The sequence below is a fragment of the Sebastes fasciatus genome, chromosome 6, assembly GCF_043250625.1.
Source record: "Sebastes fasciatus isolate fSebFas1 chromosome 6, fSebFas1.pri, whole genome shotgun sequence".
NCBI classification, from domain to species: domain Eukaryota; kingdom Metazoa; phylum Chordata; class Actinopteri; order Perciformes; family Sebastidae; genus Sebastes; species Sebastes fasciatus.
The window spans coordinates 18,171,715-18,199,003 of record NC_133800.1 but is presented as its reverse complement, the minus strand read 5'-3'; the positions used below and the strand labels follow the sequence as shown (position 1 = coordinate 18,199,003).

Below are 27,289 nucleotides of genomic sequence, written 5' to 3'. Positions count from 1 at the left end.
TCACTTTTCCATTTCATCTTTAACAAGGGTGAAATAATCTGGAGCTAATCTATAACAGGCAAATCCAATCAGTGGAGCCATTGTCTGTCGTCATTTGAAGCTCTGCCAGACTTTGATCGCCATGGCAGTAAATTGATTAGCAATGATCTACTGGTCCCTCCTAAATGCTGATCTCGGAGAACCGCTTCACGTCTTTTGCCTTAAACTGAGGTTGTGCTCGAGCTCCGAGCTGCTCTCCTCTCTGTACGGCTCAGTAACAAAGCAACATAGACGCCGGTCGCTGTTTCTGCCTGCTGCCTTCATTAAGCTGAGCTCGGTCTCTGACTGTTGGAGCCGCAGCAGTCAGGATGGGGTCGGTTGCAAATATGAATTTAATTAAATGTGGCTCGCAGAAGACAAAACCACTTGAATTTGAAGGAGAAAAGGGTCAGGTGTGGATCTGAAAGTCCCCCTCTGCCCCACCTTTCTCCACGTTACCCCTACCTCACACACTGTACATCCGCATGGGGAGAGGAAGCAAAGTGGGGAGGCGCCCGATCTCTTCAATCATCCCGGTTGCAGTTGTGATTAATGCAAAGTCGTTCTTATTTACAACACAAATTGCCAAGGCAGACGGGGAGGAAATAAAAAATGTTTCTGGTGTATGTCCGACAGCAAGGGCAAACACCAAAAAGAGCTTTAATGTGCAGAGACTAATATGGAGGCGGAATCCATTAGAAATGCATTGGCTGCCTGAGTTTGAGCACTTTTACCTCAAATCCTCATGCAGAGATTATTTAAAGTGACAGTTTATTTAATGACAAGAGAGTCTTTGTAATGCTTCGCCTTTATTGTGTCAACTTTAGAGGATTCTTAACCTTGAACAGTTCCCCCGTGCTCTAATCCTCAAACCTTATCTCCGCTCGGTATTTTGACTCTGTCAGTCGGTCGAGTTCCACACAGCTGGGTGCTTTTTTTTTTTTTATCAGCGGGAGGTTCAGCTGAACAAGTGTTAACTGAACAATGAGAGAGCAGGGTGAGTTTTTTTTTTTTTTTGTATTTTCAAAGCATATCGCTCGTCTTTGAGGAAATTAGTAGTTTTGAGTTAAAGTTCAATAGATATTGAATGCTAACAACGTCTGCTGCTTTGCTGTCTGCTTATCGGCCCAGCTCTGCCTTCTGTTGGAGTGTGTTAAATAAATAAGAGATAGGGTGGAGAGGGGGTGGTTTTAAGTCTGATTTATGCATGTATTATTGCAAGCGTCAGTGCATTTAAACCATTGTGTTTAAGGTCAGAAGCAGTGAATGGATTAGCGCCTTCGTTTTTCCCTTCCTTTCATCTTTTCTCCAACACTTGCATTAACCTGCTTACCTCTGATACCCTGTAATGTTTATCTGTCTTTCATTGAATCCCCTTTCTCTCCACCGCTGCCCGTCATGCTTCCACCTTTACTGGGTTTTCCTCACTTTCTTTGACCCTTTCTCTAAATCGGGGCCAAAGGTCACATCTTACCGCTCCTGTGAAATCAATCAGAGGTCAAACCTTTCAGCTACTGAGCAAGACTGCAGTGTTTTTTAGACAGCTGACTGGATACAGGCCAATGCATGCCGAGGACAAGTTCTCATTCCTTTACTTATTCCCACTGACACAATGAATTCATTCATGCAGTCCATCAGGCTTCTCGTCGTCATCGCTGTTGAATGTGTTCATTGCAGATACATGAGATCTTTCGGTACTAATAAATAGCTCCGTACTGATGCCTCTGTAGCTGATGTGAGGGTTCACAGGGGAGAGTGACAGATCTAGACAGGTTGACAGGAGAACGGAGCGACCGAGCGAGTTTGTACCTCGAGATGTTCAGAGTTGTACAGTGCCTTGAAAAAAAAGAAATGGCCGCATCTTTTATTCATGTTCTGTTGTCGAGGTGTCAAGAGTTTTGTCAAGCCTCTCACTGTTCCGTTAACCTGGTCCCTGTGAAACGTTCTGTCTCTATCTCTTTGGTTAAACATTACAGCCGGGCCACGGGGGGAGCACGGAGAGAGAGAGAGAGAGAGAGAGAGAGGGGAGACTGAGGATGAAAGTGATGAAGAAGAGAGATGGAAATGGAGGAGAGGGATGGAGGAGGAGGAGGGTGGGGGGGTGGTGAGGAGACAGAGTACCTGTGTGCAGAGCAGAAAGGTGTGCAGTCCATCATCTTCAGACAGGCAGACAGGGCTGTCTGGGGAGTTTATTTTTACCTGGATATAAGAGGAGCGCGGAGCGGCTACAGCAGCCTGGTAGACCTTTCAGCGGAGGTTCGAGGACAGCTGCTGTCCCGCCGTGACCATCTTTCACGCATGACAATACACAATCATACACATGTACACACACAGACACACCGAGCTCCAGGTCAAAGCTTGTGCTGTGTCACGCTCCAACTTTAGTTTTCTGTATAGTGTATCTTAAGCTGAAACGACATGTCAAGTTATTTGTGACAAATTAGTTTTAGAAAAACACTATTTTGATTTTAATCAACTCATAATCTAAGTCTTTTTTTCATGCATAAATGCCAAACATGCATGAACTGACACTTCTCAAATGTGAGAATTAGATTCTTTAGTTTGTCATATATGATAGTAAACTGTGAATCTTTGCGTTTTGGACTGCTGGTCTGACAAAACTAGCGTTTTCACATAATTTTTTTTATACAATTTTCCGACATTTTAGAGACAATGAAAAATGGATTAATTGATTGGCAGATAAATCAGTAATAAAAATAATCTTAAATTGAAGCCCTAAATGACCAACCCAGGCTCACATCATGTGTAATATGTATGGTCCATAGTGCAAAACGTATTAAAACAAATTTGTGAGATACATACGTTGTTTTGGCCTGTTCTTTTCTATTGGTCTGCGTCCATGTCACGTGACTGCCAAGTGTCTTTCCGTGAAAACAGAACAACAATTATTGTCGGTTTAAAATCCATATTTTAAGATAGTTTTGGCATTAAAATGCGTTTTGATAACATTTCAAGTGAGAAATGTGCATTTTATTTTCATAATCTTAATGTATATGATCTTTAGTTTGTTAGTTATTAAAATTATTTCAGGTCTCGCCAGAAAATCTTTGGAATGCAACGTTTTCATATCGTTGCTGGGATGGTTGCTACGGATGCTGCTAACCCACATATAGCTTGCATGTTGTTTGAATCATTGTATTTGCGTCGTGTCACCGCGTTTCTCAACACAAAAACTTGTGTCCTTGATAACTCAACAATACAATGGGTTAATGTCGAGGCTATCAGTTTGAAGTATTTCTCATTTGATTCCGTTTTGATTTTGCGCTGTGGACCAACTTAGCTATTACACGTTTTGATGTGAGACTGGGTTGACCAATTGTTACCAGCAGTTCGCTCGGTTAACACACATGAGCTTTTACCTCAGTACACCAACTTCTGTCTGAGCATGTATTTTCTAATATGGCTGCATACATATACAGTAGATCTCAGGAATATGAAAGCACTTACGAATCCCACTGATCTGCCCCTAACCTGGTTAATATTGATTTTAGGGGAAATGTGAGCATTAAGCACAAATGTACCTGCTCATTGCCCCCAAACATCTCATCAGTGGCTGTGTGTCATTCCACCAGACTCCTGGCTAAATCTACAGGGTGCTGTTAGGAGTCAGAGTGATCTGCTATTGATCTCCTGTGGATCAATGTTTATCTTGTATTTATAGACCCAGTAGATCATCACCCCCCCTCTTCTCTACATTGCTACAGACACACTGGGAGGAGAATTGATTAACAAATCAAGCCTGTAATTAATTCTTACTGTGATCAAAGCCATGAGGAGGAAGTCTGTGGAGAGCCAGAGGCTCGAGGGTGCGGTGTTTTACAGTGCCATCCCACCAAGTGTAGTCTTATATCACTACGCTGTTTGTTCTTCAAACAGGTGGGTTTTAGATTTAGCATAACGTCGGGAGGAATTTCTAAAATGTCTTAAAAGGTTGCCCTGACTGTTGTTTGGCATCCGGGAGATGATTAGTGCTCCTAAGCTGGTGTGAGTCTTTTCTGTTTCTCATGAGACTTGCGACGGACTGTGACGCCCTCACACATCACTGCACGTTGCATCTCGGAGCTGCTTGGCAATTCGTGTCCATGCGTAGGCTCCTTCATCTTTATTTTTAGACAATCCTGGGAGGAACTCCCTCTTAAATATGGATTTATCTTAAATATGGAGAAGAAAGTATAATTGTCTTAGGTCCCAAAGCAGTTGTTTTCTGGCTCCAAAGTTGGAACTTGAAACTCATAAAAGCTGAAACTTAGAGATAAGGTCTTAACTGTCTCACAGTTACTGTACATCTGTTTGCCTCCACTCCTTATTATGTTTCATTTTCTTGTATTTCAAACCTGTTTTTTACTCAACTAACATCTATTGTTTGATGAACAAACTGACACATTTCCTCCCACTGTGTTCTTTATTTTTCTGTGCAGGTTAGCTCTCTATGTGTACGAGTACCTGCTGCATGTAGGAGCACAGAAGTCAGCACAGACCTTCCTCTCAGAGGTGAGTCTATTTGTATGTATTTGTGTGTGTACAGCTCATGTACTTTATGTGTCCACTCTGAAAGGTGGTCTGACCCTGATGCAGCGTGTCCAGTAAGTGTAGCAGCTAATTGAATTAGTCTGGCCTTACAGTGCTGAGCCAACAGGTTAGCAGCAGCAGCAGCAGCAGGCTTTTTAACATTAGTGTTGCATTTAGTGGGACTGGAGCCGGAGAGCGGGGAGAGTTACGATGCTCGGCCCGGCGCTGACGTCTTCGACTGACATCATTCGCTGATCCGCTCACCAGCTCCGTCTCAGTCGATCTCTTTTCTGTCTCGTTCTCGTCCTCTCTGACTCCCTCCACTTTCTCTCTGTGATCTCTCCGCTCTCCTCTTGATCTATCTCTCCACTACTTACTCTTCCTGTGAAGCGAGCTCGTCCTGGCTTTAATTCTGCAGAGGTAAAAAGGTGACAGGGTGAAAACGAGGTCAGCTGATTCTGGTGCTTCGCTGCAAATGACGGTAAATTACAATGTAGGAGACGGAGGCTGGAGGCTGGTTGTACATCGGCCAGAGGAAGAGGAGAACAAAGAGATGGGGGATGGAAAAGGTTACATCATCAGCTGGCACCAATTCTCATCAATCTGACTTAGTGTGTGTGTTTCGAGCACATGTGCATACACACACGCACACACCGCTTTGTCTCTCTGACACCCTTTCCTCTCCGCCATATTACTTGCTCTTTCTTCGGCAGATGTGGCAGATGAAAGGGATAGGCGGTGTCGCATTCAAGTGTGGGAATGCATTAGCTAAGAGTGCAACAAGTATAAACACAACCACTTGTATACAATACACATGGGCGTGCATGCATGAGCACACACACACACACACACACACACACACACACACACACACACACACACGCAGGGTGAACCTTACCCCATAATGTAGCTCTTGCTGGAGTAGTGGGGTGGAGTAGAACATGGCTTTAAAGGCCTGTTATCCACTTTTTATCATCCACATCTGTTTACAGTGTATCCTCAGGCTCAGGAAACGACAGCCCAGAAAGACGAGTCACGAATCCGACGCCGAATACCTAAACGTGAATACCAAACGGACAGCTCAGAAGAACAGGCAACAAGAGAACTGTCAAACTGAATTGATAGCTCAAAAAATAACAACAAAAATACACTTAAACTTTAACAGAAGGAAAAAAGCAGGACGGCAAAAATTAAAAGGATGAAATAAAAATTAGTTTGAAGTTTATTTATCTGAGTAAAAAAAAGGGAAACTGTAAATGAATGGCATCTCAGTCCTCAGTGCAATGGGAGCACACAGTCTACATCTGCCAGTAATCATGCTAAAGGCATGTCACTGCAGCATGGTGAAGGTAAATGAACGAACCTCCCGGGAGTGCAGACCGCAAGAAGACAGGATATGCGGGCGCAGTCGATGCTATTTTCCTCTACGCTTTCCAGATGAAAAGGGGGGAATAAAAGAACACGCTAAAAAGTGTCCTCGCAATCGTGTTTGGACTGAGCTACAGACAATTAAATGTGAGAAATGAGGGATGTCATGCCCATTCTGCATCTTTTGCACCATTTGAGCAATTATGAGGGAGTAAATCCTTATTTGTCATGGAGCGCATGGAAACTGCTGGCTGCCTATAATGTTTCAAGTTGTCTTTACTAGAATTGCTAACTTAGACTGAAAGCATGTGGGATAAACAACGAGAGGCAGTTCCTGACCCCTCCCGCCCCCCCCAATAACTTCAAAGCAAAGCGTTCTTTCTAAAAGTCAGTGTGTCTGATGTGCAGCTGAGGTCAGGACAGTCTGATTTAAAGTGATTCAGTTGTTCCTGTTATTTTAGCGCTTGTTCGTCCTGCTGGTAGAGCAGGTGGTACAATAGTGTTATTCTTATACCCATATGAAACATTTCAGTGAAGGAAATTAAAAAGATGACCATGAGATCACTTTAGAAGTGATGTAAGTGTGTTTGTAGAGAGGAGAGGCAGACTAAACAATAGCGTCATAGTCTGATAGGAGATGCCTGGCTGCTGCCCACAGCTGCCGCTCAGACTCTGTGTGTCTTTGTATGTATCTGCACATCAGTTGACATTGTCTGCTAACATAAATCATCCCTACTGTGGGTGATGTCAGCGCTCATGTTAGTCACTAACCTTGACCGAGGTGTTAAGGTGTCAAAATGATTCAAGTGCTTGTTAGATTGTGTCTTCCCCCCCCACACACACACCTTTCATTGGAACACAGCGCTGGAGTTGACCATTTGCTAAGCCCCATCCCGTTAGTTACTGGTGCAAACATCTGTTAATCTTTCTGTAAAATGAGCGATGGACATAAATGGAAGATAGAAAAAATCCAGCACACAGATTTTGAGAGCAATCTCTAACTTTGTCATGTCAAAGACCTTCAAAATCGATGTACAACAGACCACAGACCATGGATGTATAAGAGGTTGTGTCCTGTGCTTTTGCCCTGCGTGTTAGTAAATAGCCTACAACTATTACATTACATTACATTAAATTATGTTTATGTCATGCTACTAGCACTACTAGCTACTGGCCGATAGCCGGTTGTTTGGGAACAGAGACGCTAATACATCCACCACGGTACAGGCTTACAGCATACACCCAATGGGTGTATTATAAGATAATAAAAGTGATGATTTACAGACATCTATTTATGCATTCATGGCAATGGACTCATCGGCGTTTTCAGTCCAAAATGGCGAAAGCTCTACCGCAGCGCCAAAAAGCACAGGAGATTTGCCTCTTTGCTTCTATACTCTTTTGTATAGGTCGTAAAGCCCACCTCTTCTATGATAACGGATGTGACATGGGCTAAAATAAAAAGTCAAAGTACACAAATAATAGTGCACAAAATATATTTTTTTCCCAAAGAGGGTTTCTGTTATTTTAGGTAGTTCCTATCACACTGATGAAATATTGGCGGCAGCATATTCTATCAGCAGTTCAACGATTTAATGACAGGCAAACAGGTGACAGGAGTCCATGCAAGCAGGCAGGTTAACAGGTAAAATGAAACGACAACTCCATTCAGCAATCATGAACCAACAAAGGAAGTGAGCTGGTATATGCAGTGAGTGACTGATGAGACAATGAGATGCAGGTGAGGAGCTGTGGGAGGCCAGGTAATTGCAGAGCAGATGAAGGAAGTGGAAGCAGGTGTGCAGATGGGTGTGGCACTCAGGTAATAGAAGGAGGGAGGGAGGGAAGGAAGGAAAATGGCAATGAATAGAAGTGGGAATGTGGCTGAAAAGGAGGGACAAAGGAACAAACTGTGTGGCAGGAAGTAACATTGCTTTAGGTATAACAGGTGGGAAAGTCTTTTTTTTCTGGAATCTGACTGTCACTTTTGTATGTACAAAAACAAGAGCAACACCATGAATGCCTTTAAAGGTCCCATATCGTGCTCATTTTCAGGTTCATACTTGTATTTTATGTTTCTACTAGAACATGTTTACATGCTGTAATGTTCAAAAAACACTTTATTTTCCTCACACTGTCTGCCTGAATATACCTGTATTCACCCTCTGTCTGGAACGCTCCGTTTTAGTGCATTTCAATGGAATTGCAACAGAATTGCATTGCTAGGCAACAGTTTGGGTGCATGTTTACTTCCTGTCAAGCGATGTCATTCACATCCACTGCAACAGAAAATAAACTGGGACACATTTAGAATGTTTACGTTTAAAACCATGTAATAGTCTAAATATTGTATATTTGTGACATCACAAATGGACAGAAATCCTAACGGCTTGTTTCAAATGCACAATTTCTGAATTAGGGCTGTGTGTATTCCTCCGTATATTGAGCATTTTGATAGTTTAACAGTATTTATATATCACTTAAACCTGCTTTATAATGTAAAAGACGTGAAAATCTCACTTTTTTCAATATTGGACCTTTAAGGAAAGATTGGCCTTAAGTATGCACCGTTATGCCAAGCCGGCTTTTGCTCCACTATCGAATGTGGCTGTTACAGAATAACTATAAACACTTTTATCTTCAGACGTGACGTGGGTCACACATCAGGACGAAAAGAAGGAAGGAATGAGGGAATGTAGGAAGGAAAAATCAGGAAAGAAGGAATACAAGGAAGGCCAGAAAGAAGCACAGAGTGGATGAAACACTGGAAACAGAAGGACAGATAATGTGATAGAGGAGCAGGCTGAAGGGTTTGTAGGTTATACAAAGGTTTGCTTGGTCTCCTCAGGCTGGTACATGTCTCTGACCTCAGTCTCTGCACATCCCCTGACTCAGTAAACACACACACTTGTACACACACTCTTTCACGGGCTTGTGAATATACAGGCTTTCAGGCACAGATAGACTCACTTATCCACTTATGATTCCATGGCATGAGAATCATAATATAATTACATAATGGCGTGTGTTATAAGAATTCCCTTGCACCCTCTCCAACCTTGTAAAGCAGGTAATTCAGATGTCGGGCATGTTTTTGTACTTAATATGTTTCTGAAGCATCTCTCTCTCTGTCTGTCTAGATCCGATGGGAGAAGAACATCACATTAGGAGAACCTCCGGGGTTCCTCCACTCCTGGTGGTGGTGAGTGTTTTTATGTCTAATGATTCAAGTTACATTCCTCTTCATGCTGTTTTTCTTTGACAATATTAATTAAAGTGATCATTCTCCCTCCTTCTCTTCCCGTTTTAATTCATCTTCATCTCATTAATTGTCCCCAAAAGCTCTTCCTCAGGTTGCTGTTTGCAAATCGTAACGCACTCGCCTAAAGTTGTCTATTCCAGTGATGATAATAGAATTGCACTTATTGCCTCGACGCTGGATTACCCTGCCTCTAAAATGGACTATTATTTTTATGTGTCAAGCTTTAATGTTTCTGTTTTGTCGTCATGCTCCTGTCTGTGTGTTGCAGTGTTTTCTGGGACCTGTACTGTGCGGCTCCAGAGAGAAGAGACACGTGTGAACACTCCAGTGAGGCCAAGGCCTTCCATGACTACGTGAGTCTGCACCGTAGCTTTCCTTGCTCCCTTCTGGCTCAGTGGCTCTCTCGGATTAACGCAGGAATCAATGCTGGGAGATGCGTATTATATTGAAACCCAAAGTGTTAAATATTAGGAAATTTTAAAGACTCAACTCAACCCATTATTATAAAGGTTTTGCTTGTCATTTTTTTAGTTTGGCTTTTGCTTTGGTCTGAATGAGCGAAGTTACATAACTCTGCCTTGTTTTTCTTGATTGACTGACAAAGACAGTGATAATAAGAAGCAGTACTATGAAATAAGATGGTCTTTGGGGAAAAAGGCATTGTGAAATAAAAGCTGCTGATGAAATTAAATAAAGATTACCTGCAGTAAACGTCATTGTGAAAATGAGCAGGATAAAATAATGTGTCAGATATTGTTTCACAATTCCATGGTTATATATTTTGTTTGTATATATTCATACAAATATTTATTTCATAACGTCTTTTTATTTATTTAATATTGAACACTTTGGGTCTAGATAACACCTCACTCAAGTGTCTCCATTTCCTACTTGCATGCAAGGAGCAATATGTATGATGGCAATGTCAATGAGTGGTTTTTGATAACAATAATAATGGCAAAAAACTGAGGATTTAGAGCTGATGTCAAAAGAGCAGGTGCGCATTTTTGGGCCTTTTAGGCCATAAGGTTGAGAGCGGGGATTCACCAACCTTCATCATTTTCTCACATCTAATCCCAGAACAACATCCTTAATGCTGTTTGGATCTCATATGGCTGCAATTTGTCTACACAACCTCATAAAATGTTTTTATCTCGTTGTAAATCTTTCATCTGATGTGGTGTTTAATTGAATGCTTGTTGTGACGTTCAAAGTGTGCGATAAAGATCTGTAGAGAACACACTGCTTAAGGTTCATAGTACTTGCTAGTTGTATTCTATCAGAGCACAGCGGCTCTAAAATGCTACACACAGATATCCGGCTAAAGTATTGTGAGCACATTACGCTGCAGAGCAGACTAAGCAGGCAGACAGAGGCCCTTGTGGTGGAAACATTGTTTATTGCTGTGTTTTCTCAGTGTGGCCCCACTTCACTGCTGTAATTCCCGCACATTGGTTTATTCAGTCATGCACCGTCCAGTAACAGGAAAACAGTGCTCTAGTTTAGCTTGTGACTAAGAAGGAGGAAGTGCGGCTCTCTTCACGGGAAGTGGTGAGGTGGAGGAGGACGGGAGGTGTGGAGGGGTCTTCTCTCTCCTGCTTTTTTATGTTGTTGTTTTCCCTCTGTAGCCTGAAGTCTGACTCATCAGATTTGTCTGTAGTGTGGTTTATTGAGACGTATTGTTGGAAGTGCACAGGTCAGGGGTTTCTGCCTACCCCAGCAGGATCGTCCCTCCTCTCCTCTCCTCTCTCCCTCTTTCCTTCAGGCTTGCAATCCCGCAGAACCGGTGGGGGCTCTCTCTTCTCTTTTATCTTCTCGCAGTAGGTGTATGTGCTTGTGTAAATGTGTGCGCATACGCAGGTGATGCTGCTGATGCCGGCGATGATGATCAGGGTGATGAATAGGCACTCCAAGGACGAGGCAGCTATGCGATGATGTCATCCTGGCTACAAGGAAGGGAGCTGGAGGGCAGCGCGACCTCAGCCCTGGGAGACAGACAGGAGAGGAGAGAAACAAGGGAGCATGGAAATGGATGGAGAATGAGTCAAAAACACAGACGCTTCTTTTTTGAAATCAATTAATTCATCTCTTCTCTACACCAAAAAACAAAATACATTTGCAGTAATTTTGGCTGAAAGTGTCTGAAATCACTCACTATATAGTGAGTTTGCCATTTTGCAGTGCTGTCCGAATGTATTGTGAGAATTATTATACCCTATATAGTGGACTCAAAGTATCCCACAATGCATCGTGAAAAGACAACAATGGTCACTAACCGAGAACTATATACCATCATGCTTTGAGCTGAAGAAAGAAGACGGACGAGAGGCGAGAGAGCAGCACTATTGAGAAAAAATCCATGAAGTGTGGCGTGAAAATAATATATTTAATATGAGCAGAGCAGCGCATCACAACACAAACGGCCACAAAGTACTTTGTATTTATTAATTTAGCAAAATACGCTTATTGCCCCCACATTCACAGCGGCTGTTAATTCTTACCTTTCATAATAAAAGCCCTAGACGTAGACATACACTGCATCACTGCTTACCAAGGGGAAATTAAAGTCACTCAGAGCATTTTGCTGAGAGACAACTCAACAAAATAGCTTACATATGTATTTATCACACACACAAAAACATGTCAGTATTTATTATGGATGGTTGACGTTGATCCGGCAGGTTTTAATTGTGCGACAGCAATGACGAAATTAACGGCGCCGATAAAATTACCTGAGTAGTGTCTGAAAGTGTTTTCATTCTGCCGATGAGCTCATTATACAGTCCTCTACATAGAACTCACTGGATAGTGAGTAGGGAGTAGTGAATGATTTTGGACACAGCCTCAATCTCATTGTTGCGCTCAAAATGACAGAAACAGTATCTCATTGTTACTTATCAGATCAGAATCAATTCAATTCAGGAATCATTCAGAGTCTATCTTAACGTCATTAGCAGAGGCCACCAGCAACATCTTATTCTTACATTTCCTGCAGGGATGTAATCAGAGAATCATAATTAGACCAATTGTAATTAGACCAAGGTCACTTTCAATCAACTGTTCCAAATGCCGCGCTGCTTCTCCAATCCAATCAGAGGTACTACCCACATATCTGCCGCTCAATTAAAACAAAATGAGGGAACAACCGCGGCGGTCGTCGTTGGAAAAAGTAGCACGCCTTATAATTTGATGCTGGTGTCTCTCTCTTTCAGTGTCCTGACTTTGAGACTGATGGAGATTTTAATCAGACATTTCGATGGTAATTATTTTCAGATAGCTAATTACGGATTGAAGTCCTAATTAATGCTGGGGGGGATGTAGGAGCTCATTCACATCATCTTTGGGTCCCTTCCTTTTGATAATTGATGGGATTGTGACAAGGCTTTTGACTTGATTTGCACGATTATCCCAGTTTGAAGTACCTACTGTAGATACAATCGGCTTTGAGTAAATCTGATTTAAAGAAACTGTCCTAACAGTGTTTTTCGGCTCCGTCTGTTTACATGTGCATGCGGTTGCGTACTGTACAGTATATGTCGATCATATCGGCAGATTTGAGTGTGTGAGGATGGTCTTCTAGGACATTAATCCAGTAATCTAATGTTAAAAGGGAAAGAAATAAAAGACAGATGAACAAAGTGAAGAGGGATGCATGAATGTTATTGATTTCCATCTTCAGACGAGGCTTTTCAGGCATCAGAGAGGCCGTTTACAGTTCTGTTAAGTGCTTTGTAAATTGTGTTCTTCATACTAAATGAGCGGTTTCCATTTGCGAGTGGCCATGAAGTCATAAAAACAAGTTATTTTTAAATTTGTATGCTTGGCCCGGAAATTGCCTTATTAGAGACAACAGTCAGCTGCTGTTGCTTTTCTGTCTTTGAGGAATAAGATATCAATCCATGCAGGTCATTTCAGGCTTTGGTCTTCTGCTCTCTGATAGTGTTGTGTCGTTGAAAGTTGTCAAAGAAATGTGATAGTAATTTTTTGTTTTGAGTTATCACCAAACTTTTTCCCCAACTAATTTCTGTGATCTTTAACAAAATGTGAGCAAATTAAAGCAGAACAAGAGAGACTCTAGCCAGCGTGAAATTGCTTGTAAGACCTGTGGAAACAATATTGAGCATATTAGCGGCATTTCTTCTCCGACATTATGACATTTAGACCCTTTAGAATGTTTGCTGTACTGAAAAATGGTCCATTTAATTGAAATACAAACGTTTCTATATAAATTGTGTTAAGTGCACTGGTGCGTGATTGTGTATTTGCGTGTGGCACTATTGAGTTTGCGGAATAATTATACAGTTAATGTGTTCAAATTTGCCTCACTGGATTATTCTTGCAAGCTCTGGAGAAGACGGTGTCCAGGTTAGAGAAGCAGACTGGTGGTGGAAGGGCTGATGACTTTGAACAATTTGGGGAGTTTGGGTGAACTAATGAAAAAAAAACTCCACTCAGAAATGATCTCACTCCTGATTTTAGGAGATTATCAGCGTCCAACACTTGTACTGGTTGTGCTGTGCAGTCTCTAGATAAGAATGTGCTTATTAACTGAAGCAAGTCATTCGTTGAAGAATGAGTTCTCCCGGATGAATCATGTCTATAAAAAGTGATTATTGTGAATGGAGATATGTTGTAACATGTAAACTGAAATTTGCAGGTGGTTGTGAAAGTCTTTTGTAATGGCCTGGACACAGACAATTATCATCATCACACTGTTTGGGCTTTTAGCTTCACATGTTTATCTAAATAATGTAAATGTGTGATGGATTCTCACAGGAAAACCCCCCCAAAAACAAGAGTATCGATGAAATTCAGTCCACCAGAAGACATATATTACATATATATACAAATATTAGGGAACCAGGCCACATGTGCAGAATCAGCCGGGCATGCAGCCTCAGGGTGACAGGCGGAGATGGCCATTAAATTTGAAAAACTGGGAAGCACAGACAGACTGACTAGCTGGTGAATATTTCTACCCATAAAAATCCCACAGAATTCTGAGAAATGTGCTGACACATAGTGTGATACAAAAAAATGCACTGTGTTGAAATTATTTTCCCTTATTTTGAGTCTTCAAATGTACAGTATTTTCCCTAACAAATTAAAATATGGCATATGGGACCAGGAAACGAGTTCAATGAAAATCAAGTTTTTAATGCTCATTTTTAGCACAAAGATACCTGTGTGATTTTTTTTTATTACATTTTTATATTTAAAGGTGCTAAATGCAAGATCGGGAATATTTCTATTGCCTCCACATGACTCTCTTCTCTCATGGCGGCTCACAGCTAATGGCGCTAACAGTGAAAACAATGGCAAACCTGGGGAAAACAGGAGGGAGGGTGCTACGCTTCCGCAATGACACCGTCTGTCGGGGCGGCGTTATTAGCTGTAACTGCTGCATGAGTGCAGTGCAGAACGGCGGCCTCGAGGAAGCCAGTGGGGCACGCTCACATGCACGAACATGCACTAAAAGCATGCGTGGCTGGCCCGGACGATGTAAAGAAAGCGAGGAGAAGCTCAGATTATAACACAGACAGAGGGATAGTGACTTCATTCTCTGCTCAGGTAGACATTACTACTCTATATCTTTACAGCAAAAAGTTATTTGATGCTTTATTATGGCTCTGGATATCGTATAGAGAAAACCAGGTTGAGAAAGTTTTTTTTGCTACTTGGCCAGAATTGGTAAAACTGCAATAAAAGTCACTGCACCCCGCCGACTGTAGGCAGCAGTGTTACAGGCGAGTATTCAAAGCGAGGAGAGCCTGGTATCATTGTGTGGCATCGCTGTGGGAGATAGCAGGCACACGGCAGTTAGAGGGGAAGAAGAGATCAAGAGGCAGCGCCAACAGCAACTCCCTTTGATAAAAATGCTCCGTCTCACGCTGCCAGATCTTACATTCATACTCTCTCACTCATGCATATAAATGTATTCACACCGCTCAATTTAACAGCAGCACACATATTCCGTCTTGATTGTACAGCTGAAGGATACACACATTTGTAAATATGTAGAGACGCACAGGACTGTTTAATTCATCTACATCTTGATGCACTCTGGAAAAAACGAGTGCATAAATACTGCAGACGCTTCTGTGTGGCTGAAGGGCAAGGAGGTACAGCCACCCTTGGGCTTAACTGAAAACAGCTCCTGTCTGCAATGAGAAACATGCACCGTACAGTATGAATGTGTGCTGTTACATTAAACAGACAAACACTCATACTACCGTAAACACACTTGATCATGGACATGTTTTCTGTGTTCTGTGGTCTTCTTGGTACAACCTTTGTTTCTACTCATAAAATGAGTCTTTACCCCTGATTCACTTTTCTCTAAGCACCAATGTTCTGCAACCTTAGTAACCCAGTAACACACAGTACTTCCCAGAAAGTTGCAATCGAAAATGCTGTAATGTTAAATTATGAATTATTGATGTTTAAATTCTCTGTAGCACTGCAAGGATGGCAATGTGAGTCAACATTTTCTGAATAAAATGCCAGCTTGTACCCAGGAAATATCAAAACATAATGTTCCGATGATGGCCATGAAATTCACTGAGCACATTCATGCTTCCTACTCTAGAGGATAAACCCTCTTCATTCACCTCAGGTGCTTTTTTTTTTTGTTGTGCCACCAACAGACCAAAATGTCCACTTTGGACTCAAGATTATGTTATCATTATCGAATAATCTAATAACGGGTCTAATCAACTCGTCTGCAAACTCTTTCACAAGAAATGGTGAAATTAAAAGAATGCGTGAAAATGTTTCAAATCACTGCTCTTTCTTACATAAAATAATCATGTTCAGAGTCACTATCAGGAGCCCAGATCTAATAAAATCAATATTCCACCTCAACAATCCAACTTCCAACTTCCTTGCAGCTACGTTATTGACTGTGGGACTTTCTTGCCCCTGAAGTCGTCTTCTTCCACCAATTCAAATCTCAGCAAAACTTTTCTAAGATGAAGCACCTTGTTTTTCCCAAGCCTTTTGTTGCATATTGTTGTAATTACCACCAGATGCATCAAACCGTTTGAAGATAATTTCACCTCTTACTGGAACAAATTATAAACTGATTATTAGTTAGTTCCTTAAACTATTTCAGTTTTTCCTGTGGGCTTGGAATTTTTTACATTTACTGTAATTTATCAAGAAATAAACTGTGTTGCTGCGAACAGTGTCACATCTGTTCAGAAAATCAGCTGCAAATTCAGTCATTCCCGATTACAATAATTACAAAACAAAACAAGGTGAGATCCTGTAGGGGACTGAGGTTTTTATAATCTGATTATGGATTAGCATAAAAAACAAACCTGAGAATGAATGGCTTGATTCAGCGGCATGAAATGCAAACTCTTAATTTTCGAACGGAACCCATATATTTGTGTGAGCATACATATGAAGAGACAGAGAGGATGGAGACAAATTAGAAACAGAAACTGTGTTGGCTCCAAGCATTGTGGGTAACAAGCAACCAGTTGAGAACCAATGGGGGTTGGGGAGACCCCCAGTCTGTTTCCAGGGAAACAGAGCCCTTCTCCTCCTCTGTCTCCCTCCCTCTCTCTCTCTGTCTCTATCTCTGTCTGTGTCTCTCTGTGTCTCTCTCTCACATGCTCCCATGTTCCTTCTTGGCGGTGTTGAGGAGGAGGGAGATGTGGAGGTGACTCACTGTAACATCATTGCCATGGCAATGAAGAGTGAGCCGAGTGTAGAGGGAGTGAAGGGAGGAAAAGAGCGGGGATTTCCATAGGTTGAGTTGGAAATGGTTGTCACGATCTCCAACAAAAACAAGGGAAATTTCAGTGTTGAACTATACGTATATGCTACTTCTCTGCATTGCTCTACAAGTACTTGCCCTTTCTCCCATTTTTCCCTCCCCCCCTCACTCTCTACACTGCTTCATCCTCTCTCCTTCACATCAGCAGTTTTTCTCTCTTCTTCATCCCCTCTGCCTCTATCTCTGCCCCTGTTCTCCGTCCGTCTGCATTCCTCTTTACGTCTCTTATCATCTTCCTTCCTCTTTCGCTGGCCTATTCCGCGCAGCCCTCTGGTCTCGGAGGAGCGTGTTTTCCACCGGCGTGTTTCGCTGAGTCATGTCACATGCGTGTTTGGACACGAACGAGGTGGAGTGTTAATGTGATGTTGACATATGCACGCCTTGCTGCTCTGCAGCAGGCCGGGGCAGAGAGGAGGGCATGGCGCCGAGTGGAGGGTAGAGGTTAACTGGGGGCAGGGGAAGACAAGAAGGTGTGAGAAGGAGAACAAGCTCTAACAGAGCTGTGGGCTACGGAAGAGTAGTTTCTAGTTTGACTGCAGTTATTATTATTGATTATGAAAGTAAGGGGCTTAGTCAGGAGCATATCTTGGGTGTCTGTGAGGAAAGGTGATATATCTGAGCTTTCACACATGCAGCTTCACCCAGCACGCTTCAAGAATATTTCTGTGAAATTCAAAGTTGATATTTTCTAAAATTCAAAAAAAAAAAAAAAAAAGAGACTGGAAGGAAATATCTGTCAAAGTGAGCACATTTTTTACACATTGAACATTGTGTTGTTTAACATCCAGTCTTCCCTGACCCATCTGGGAGGAAAGTTATAGAAATACTGCAAAAGTTTACACAGCATCAACCTTCCAGGTGAAAGGGATTATCGTGAGTGATCCAGAGATTGAGCTGTAGGAGTTGCTGCAGGACTACGGAGGGAGAGCAGGAGGGCAAAGCAAGAATGCTGACACGATCAGACCAGCACATTATCTCTTTGACCCCAACTAACCCCGTGTTTTTTTTTGCTGTTGTAGACACCCATATTCTTATCTCGTGCTGTCTCTTGTGTCTGCCTCTCTAGCACTATAAGGACTGCAAGGTAAGACACAGAAAGTGACGTCTCACTAGTTCTTCCTGTGGCTTGGACTGATGAGTCTTTGTATCAACAATTCTGCCAATCTTCTAATTCCAATCCACTTTTCAATCTCTGCAATTGTACTCTGATATATTTTAAAAGAATTGGATCGATTCAGTGTTAAGGACCGCACAATCTGTGGATTTCTGGTGAATCGATATTCTGTCTTTGCATCGATCTGACAGATAGAAAAGTCCATGTAGTCTCCTCTTCATCTCAAGCCGTGGCTTTTAAATCTCCCTCTGTGTCTCTCTACCCTTTCCTCTCGTCTGTGTTCAGTCCATCTCTCTTATCTCCCCCATGTCGCTGAACCAAGTGAGATAGTGGTGGGAGAAGTGTGGCTCCCCAGTGACTATCATTTTCAGCTCTGTATGTGTATCTGACAGCGTATCAGCCCGCGGCTCCACCTCACATATTATAAAGCTCCTTGCCGCCTCAGAGATGTTTACAAGGGTCAATAGTGACATTAGTGATAAAGGAAACATCCCCCCTTCACCGTCACCTCCTGAGCAGCTGATAATCACCCCACCTGTAATCACCCAGTGAGACTGAGTAGATTAGTGTTGTGCTGCCGTTTTACCTGGTAATCACCTGTAATGTTACACTAGAGAGTGCCTGGTGGGGATTCTGTTGTGCTGGATGATGTGCTGCTGAAAGTGATAACGATTGAAAAGATGTAAAAGGATGGAGAGGGTGCAACATTGAGAGCCGAGGATGCTGTGCAGGTTGAAATAGGTTGACATGTTTCTTGTTAAAGGAAAATCCGGGTTTATTGCAACTTTACTGAAACTTTGTTTCTTATTTTTGTTGTTTTTGCCATCATTCTGTATAGGTTCTAATGACACCACAGTCATTTCTGAGATGTGGGATTGTCTGACAGCTTCTTTCTTGCTCCATCTTACCTCTTTTTGGTGATGTCACCACGTTCCCATTATTCAGCAATTAAAGAATAAGACAGTTTCTCTATATATTTCTTATTATCAACAAATTCAACGAAAAGACCAAAATCTGCAACGGGTTACCTAAGGCCTTTGCACATCAAGTCCATATTTTTTGTATGCGTTTTTTTTTTTAATCTGTCATTTTTAATCCGTCAAGACAAAACTGAATTAATTACGTGGGTGCCGTGGATAGCGCTATTCCACGGAATGACATTAGCAAGAAGCTATCGTTTAGCTGCCTTAAGCTCAATCACCTCTGTCTAATATATTGTGCATCCTTTGTATTGCAACCATGCCTGATTCCAAGCTGTTCTGCGATCACCTGCCACAATGTATCTTCAAATTCTTTTATTTCTTTACCATAAAGTGCTTTGTGCTGGGAGACAAATGTTTATCAGATGCCATTTTCGAAGATGACGTTTAACACTGTAGTGAGTATTTACAGCAGCAGTGAAGTGTAAACAGGATTGCCTCCAAATAAACTACAATATCCATGTTGTGTCTAGAGGTCTGTGGTAAAGAGGAATAAGATATATCAAAAACAAGACCCAGGTTGTATGAAATTGGCATATCAGCCAAAGCAACCTGGGTTTGTCCCACGTTAACATGCAACTAACAGACAAACGCATGGACATACTCGCATAATATTTTTCCATTTTTTCTTGGCAGCTTGCACACAGCCAGATATTGTTTCTAAACAGCCGAGATCTGGGATGAAGTGCGCAGAGAGAACACTTTCTCCACTTGCTGCTGTGTTACTCTGGTGTAACATATGGCATGTTTTGGTTAAGAAAGGCATGCTTTGAATGCCAGAGGGGGATTTTAAGCCTATCTGCCTTGAAATTGAAAAGTGAGTTTGGCTCAGGATTGGACAGCGGAGCGTGTTGATCCGTCTCTGGTCGCCACGGGAGACTGTGAATAATACATGGTTAAAAGCAGAGCACACCCGTTCTCATCTCTATAAACACACTTCTTCTTCTATCTCTCTGTCGCTCTTACTTCTGTGCTGCCTGGTGTCTTTTTTTTCTTAGTTAAAACCATCAGTTATAGATATACTAGTTAGGCTTTTGACAGACTACAAAGTTATTTTCTGTGCATATACACTAATGCACAAATCAATCTTCTTACTGTATTTCCGCTCTCACACTTTAATATGAGTATGTGAATGTGTTTTTGCTTGTGTGTGTGTGTGTGTGTGTCATGCAAACTGGTAGCATCTCTTCTTTCCATCCCCCCCTCCCTTGTTCAGGAAGTGGACTAATGGCATTTGAGAGGATGGAGGGAGTGGGAAAGAGGGCGAGAGGGAGGAGGGACGGAGTTCCTTCCTGTGTGGTGTGTCATTTGTAGATCCTGTTGTATTGCGTGTGGCCTTGAGACTCAGTGGTAACCCTTTCACACCCCACCACTGTAGGGATTTTTTGACATTTTATAGAGCAAACAATTGATTAATAGAGAAAATCGTCAATCATCGACAATGAAAATAATCTTTTGTTGACACTTAACTATTTTAACATAGAAGTAGTGTAAAGGATAAGGCGGGTGTTAGTCTACTGTATATTTTTCTTAGCAAATCCCATTAAATAACCAAAACCAATAAGTCTGTCTCCCAGTACTTTTAGGTTCTCAACCCCGAGCCCACTCATTCCTACTGAAGGTATAAATCCATCTATCACAATTATATAATTTCATATTTTTTAAAGAGGCTAAGTCATTTCTTTAAAGGTGCTCTATATGATGTCCCGAGCGTTTATGTAGCAGCAAACGACTATCTGATATGTAAAGAGATGGAGGAGTAATGTCTACCTGAGCAGAGAATGAAGTCGCTCTCCCTCTGTAAGTGTCCCCAGCTTATCCGTGCTTTCTTTACATCGCCGGGCCGGCTCACGCATGCTTTTCCTGCATGTTAGTGCATGTGAGTGTGCCCCACTGGCTAGCTCACAGCTGCCATTGTGCACTGCTCTCATACGGCGCTTACAGCTGATAACGCTGTCCTGATAGCCGCCGCCATCGTGGAAGCGTAGTAACCATCCTCCGCTTCCCCCTTAGGTTAACGCTGTTAGCTCTGTCAGCACTGTTGCCATTGGTTTCACTGTTAGCCACGTTAGCTACGAGCCGCCGGCTCAGCCACCACCATGTTGAGAGCAGTGCAGAGGCAAAAGAAATGCACATAATTTCGCATTTAGCACCTTTAAAACAGCTGGGCACTGTTGTTTTCCACAAATACTACTCAAACAGGAGTGCATGGTGTTGGGGACTATTATATAAGCCTTTATAATATATATATATATATACTCGTACAGTATGTATGTGGAATTGACTGCCCCTAATGTAGGAACATGTCACCCAGTGCAACAATGTGGCTCATTAGTGTGCTTCTAATAGTTTTTCGTGGTCACAGTGGAGGAAGGAGGCAACAGTGAGATTTGTTGACAAGAAAAATATAGAATATCACCAGCCCTATCCTTGAAGTCTACCTCCAGATGTGTGATAGAAACACATTGTTATGGGGGTGGTACAATACAAAAAAAAAAAAAAAATGAGACCGAGCTGATTTGTGCAAGAAGCAAAGTGCGCCTGTGAGAGACAGAGAGGTGGAGAAAGCAGACAACGGCCGACGCAGGTTGAGACAGAGGGAGAGAGGGAGAGAGAGAGAGAAGATAGACACAGACAGCCTTTTGAGATTCCACTCACGCATCTCTGAGTGTCTCTCGGTCTCTGAAGTATTGAATGAAAATGACTCCCCACCTTCTCTCTCTCACACACACACACACACACACACACACACACACACACACACTGTGCATGCATTACGCGCAGACATTAGCGAGGAACACAATCAGTAAACATATAGGGATGAAAGAGTTATCTCATTAAGTATTACTGAGCCCTTTAGTCTGATGGGATTAAGAAACTCTGATTAGGTTGTAAAGTAGCGAGCTGTAGTGTGTAATTGCACTACATTTCAATGTCTGCACGGTTCCGTCAACCGTTTTTGTAGTTTCTACAGCACAGCGTGTTTTGGTCACTTTACATATAATGTTTTTAATCTACAATCTACTGTACATGTTTTCTTTGTTTTGTCCACAATACGTCAACTCTCATTTCAACACTCATTTCACAGTCCTGTAAAGCAAAGAATGCTTGATAAGATAAAAGCAATGAGGTCAGAAGAAATTGTACACTTTGCACACAATGTGTGTAGCACTGTTATGGCTGAGGTCTTCCTACTCTTTGTTTTAGTCCTTGCACATCTGAACCTGTGCTTGGACCTCAAACTCATGCAAAGTCCTTTTGATATTACCATATATATACCTATATACAGTATATTACCTGTATATCTTGGTGATTCTTTACCACCTGAGAAAAAAGTTGCACACAAATTCTTACACACAAAACGATGACTATGCAGTCCACGTGAAAGAAATGAAACTCTTGTCTCCTGGACGTCAGAATCTGTTTTGGCACTGATCTCATTTTCCCCCCTTTTTGGACAATTTGTCTTCGTGAAGGACGATGTACTTTAGTGCACATTCAGCGACGTTGTAGTGCACTGTACTGAACGTCTTGTTGTGTATGTCTGGTATACTGTAGCGTTCTGCTGGAAGGGGGGCGGTTTGAATAATTTATGCAACAAATGAGTTTGCCAGGAGATTCAGGTGTTCATCTGAGGACATGCGGGGGCCATTCCGCCGCCTCAGGTTTCATCACAAACACCTTTTGGTTACAGCGACTACGAATGTACGGACCATAGTACGCAACAAGCCACAAAGAGCAGATCGTTGAACAATTTGATGACTCGTGAAATCAAAAGGCTTAATGTAATGCGGTTGCTGAATGGACAAACGGATTAATTGATTGTCTTGTTTTCCCATTTTTATTTCTGGGATATCTGTAGACAAAAAGGGACAGGCAGAAGAGACAGTGAAGAAGACGGAGAGAGAGAGAGGGAGAGGGATCAAAACTCTGAAACAGACAGAAGAGCGTTGAGCTGGTTTAAAAGTTTTGATGGGATGCAAAGACGGGTTCTTATTCCTTAACCTGCTTTAAAATAACATATTTTATTAAAAGTAATACAGTACAAGATAGTTGGCTTTCATTTACTAGTTAGGAATGTGTGAGTTTGTGAGATAATCTGGGTTTTATAATGGGTCAGCAATCAACTCCATTAGGTCAAGTGCAATGAGTATTATCAGAAATACTCACTATGTCACTACACAAGACATTGTTGACACACAATAATGTGTACAGTGTGTTAATGTGTAAAGCCACCAGCTCAATACCTCATTGTCCCTCTAACTCGGCCTTGTCAGAGAAGTGTCAACACTGATGTGTGAGAAGTGTAAATGATGGACTCATTAACGGTGTGTAACAGTGTGTGTGTGTGCGTTTGATGTTTACAAAGGTTAAGTGCTGGAATATGTTGAGCTTGGCTGCGAATCAGTATTTAAACAGGACCGGCTCACAGGAATTCATTGGGGCTAATTTACAGTAGTGTAATAATGACAGCCGACAGTAAACATTAACTTCCTGGTCACTACGCTGTTGTAGCTTAACTCAAGCTAATTGCACCATAGTGATGTTGTCACATTACATCAGGTGAAGCCCTGCAATCACACACAATTATCAACAGCCACGAGCGGCTTGGTGTTTGAATGGGGGGGCGGTACAGTAGAGGTCTTAGCACATCAGCATGTTTAATCTAACTATTATCGACAGTAACACTAAGTCGTTACCAATGGAATAAATGTTGCTTCAATCATTTTCTATCACCGTCCACAAGTCAGCAGATAAAGGTAATTAGTGAAACTGAGAGTCCTAAGCAGTTTTTTTTTAATATTGAAATTAACATCAACTCTTCCTAGTCTGTAAAGATACCAGGTTTTATGAGTTTACAGATCCTTAAGCTTCATTGACTGTTTGCCCCCCAACACTTTGAATGAGCGCTCCTATTGCTATCATGCCCATCACTCCGATTGAACTGACTTTATAGATTCTTCTTTCAGGCCCTATGTGTTAGTGTGTGGTTTGGCTTGTACAGTAATTTTTATTATATCCCAACATATTTTTTTAGCCTTTCTTTTAGGCAGATACCAATATTTTAGAGGTGGGCTGATCATTTTTTACATAAACAAATAACATAGGCAAACATTTTTTCAGAATCCCTGAAATCATTTTTTTTATAGAAACATACCTTGATGTTCACTCACCATACCGTACTTAACAACTGAAGAACAAACTTGTCAGTGCTCTGTGGACAAACTATGTAACTGCAATAATGTTTGTAAATTTCTTGTTACTGATCGACCAACATATATGCAGATACCGATATATCTGCAATGAGCTAATGTTTCCTGTAATCTTAGCCCAGACAATTTATCGATCTAGCCCTATTTTTTAATAACCCAATGGAGTATTGATGCACTTATAGCCTTGCAACATTGTCAGACTTACAGTATGTTGTACTCCATTTATTTATTTATTTTGCAGAGACAATTCATGTTGCTAAATGGGCCAGAGTTAATCAAAACTTCTAATTTACACTATTTTTTCTATTACATGGTATCTTTTAGATATTATGACAACACAGTGCAGTATTATTACTAGTACATGCAGGTAGCTACAGTATTATGAATGCTAATGCCAAAATCTTGTGCAAACTTCAAGGAATAGTTTGACATTTTGGAAAATATGCTTATTCTCTTTCATGCCGAGAGTTATGCTTGATTTATGCTTGATGCATCTGCGAGAGTTGCGAGTGTCCATGCGGCCACCGCCTGGCCATGCACATCTGGCATTTTCGAACTACGCGGATGGGTGGAAGGCAGCCATGCTGAAATCATGCTGTAGACGTGAGTTTTCGATACACAGCCCCCCTACAGTTTGGAAGAATATCGGTTTACCGCAAGGAGAAACCCACTCGGAGTATAAAAGATCCAAACGTTTCCTCATCACAATTCCGCATCAGGTCATGTCCATGCGGAAAGCATAACTGTGGTTTTAGATGAGAACATTGAAACAGCTAACCTGGCTCTGCCCATAAGGTAACAACATTTGCCTCTAAGTTTCGAGACTCCAGGAAGTTGCTGCGCCCGCCAAGAAATAATCTAGCAAATAAATTCTCTGTGACTCTGGAAACGGGACGAAACAGCTAACCAGTCTTTGTGCTAAGCTAAGACAACCGACTGCTGGCGGTAGCTTAATATTAACCGCACAAACATGAAAGTGGTATCAATCTTCTTGGCAAGAAAGCAAAGAAGCCAACATATCTAGTACCACAGATGCTGCTGCACAAATTGTACACAAGCATCTCTATGCAAACCATGTGACTCGTCCAACTCTGTGGTTACTTAAGGACCAACTAGAGCCTAAAGAGGCTTTGTGAATCCTTCTCCATGTGATTCATTCTGATTTTCTAATGTCATTTGAGTCAATCTGATTTGTCATAATCAAGAGAGGCTTTCAGCACCAGAGGAGTTGGTGTTGTTGCCAGTGTTGTTTTTTGTTTTCTGTAGATGGAGGGTGGTGCTGGTTTTGGGGCAGATACATCCGGCCTTGTTTTTTTTTTTTGTTTTTTTCCTTGTTGCTGTATTTGGAAAATGCTGCTTTGTCAGCAGGTCAGGTAGATTTTTTTTCCTCCCCCAGTTCTCCTTTTCCCACACACACAAACAAACACACACACACACACACACACACATGCACACCCATAATCTCTGCTTTGTCCTCTTTTCTCCTCTTTCGCTCTCTCTCTCTCTCTGTGCCTGAAGGCAAACTCAGCAGACCTCCAGGCTGCCAGGGAGTAAAGGCATTCTGGGTAATCCAGGGTGCGAGAAGGAAAGAGGAGGAAAAAAACTCTCACAAAATCCCAACACACACTTGATGCTGTGCGTGATGTCGTACACAAACGCACACACAAACAAACCAAATCCAGTCTCACCGCTGAACCATAGAGATACAATATCCATCTGTGTCCATCTGTACGTTCATCTGCTGAGACAAATACGAGCTCTGTTTGCAGCAGAATATGGAATCAAAAAGCTGCACGGCGTTCTGTTCCCTGTTGCCGAACATTAACGATTGGGAGATATGAAGGAGAATGAGGGGAGGACGAGGGAATAGCAAGGGTGGCGGAGTGGAGCAGAGGAGGATACAGGAGTGTCGTCAGACCGCTTTTATCTCAGCTCTGATTAAACCTTGTTCCTGTCTGACCTAAAAAGTCAGCTGGCGGAAACTTCAGAGACTGGGTGAATTTCACTGGAGCTCTTTACACCCAGCCGATGCCTTCAGAGAGGGAGGGAAAGCGAGAGGGGAGATCAGAGAAATAGGACAGAGTGTGGGCAGATTTTGAAAAAAATAAAAATAAAACACAGACACAGGCGTGCTGGCTTTATGTGCTCACGGTTGACACATCATCATATGGATGTACACTCTCCCACACTGTCTGTGGACTTGATGAGGACGAGGAAGAGGCCTGTGCTGGGTGGTAACTCCGGGTTAGTTAGTAGCACAATGCCACAGGAAGCAGACGGAGGCTGTGCTGAAATGTGCCAGCGCCGCCCGTCTGGGACAAGCACAACAAAAAACACAAGGTATAAAAATAAAACTGAGCCAGCATGGCAGGGTATCTGCAGAAACAGGAAATATCCCACTGAGGGAGAGACGGCAAGTGAGACACGGGGGAAGACCCTTGGATTGCAATTCTTTTGTTTTCGGGATCCTTGTATTGTTTCATTGGTGGCATGTTTAGGAGAGGTACTGTATTAGGCGTTGACTGAGCAACAGTAGTTGAGAATGTATTCAGATCTAAAAAAAATAGCAATTTTAACTTGAACTTATTAAGGGCATATTAGGGAAACGCACTTAAAGTATCAAAAGTAAAAGTTCAATGCAGAAAAAAAGCCCCTGTGCTATACTATTATACAGACGTAGGCAAAATTGTTGGTACTCTTCCGTTAAAGAAAGAAAAACCCACAAAGGTCACTGAAATAACTTGAAACTGAGAAAAGTAATAATAAATAAAAATGTATTGAAAATTAACTAATGAAAATGAGACATTGCTTTTGAATTTTGGTTCAACAGAATCATTTTAAAAAACAAACTAATGAAACTGGCCTAGACAAAAATGATGGTACTCTTAACTTAATATTTAGTTGCACAACCTTTTGAGGCAATCACTGCAAACAAGTGATTTCTGTAACTCTCAATGAGACTTCTGCACCTGTCGACAGGTATGTTGGCCCACTCCTCGTGAGCAAACTGCTCCAGCT

At 41.9% G+C, this 27,289-nt stretch overlaps 1 protein-coding gene across 3 annotated transcripts in view; it reads left to right on the top strand.

Annotated features, from left to right (window-relative positions):
- Nucleotides 1-27,289, top strand: part of LOC141769285 (single-stranded DNA-binding protein 2) — a 56,334-nt gene that overhangs the window by 19,036 nt on the left and 10,009 nt on the right. For 2 of the 3 annotated variants that reach the window (XM_074638207.1, XM_074638206.1), the window contains exons 2-4: nucleotides 4,458-4,530; nucleotides 9,057-9,118; nucleotides 9,447-9,531. In XM_074638207.1, the coding sequence (XP_074494308.1) occupies nucleotides 4,458-4,530; nucleotides 9,057-9,118; nucleotides 9,447-9,531 (220 nt within the window). Of the gene's footprint in view, nucleotides 1-4,457; nucleotides 4,531-9,056; nucleotides 9,119-9,446; nucleotides 9,532-26,592; nucleotides 26,612-27,289 lie in introns of those variants that run through there. The other variant, XM_074638208.1, reaches the window with a different exon arrangement.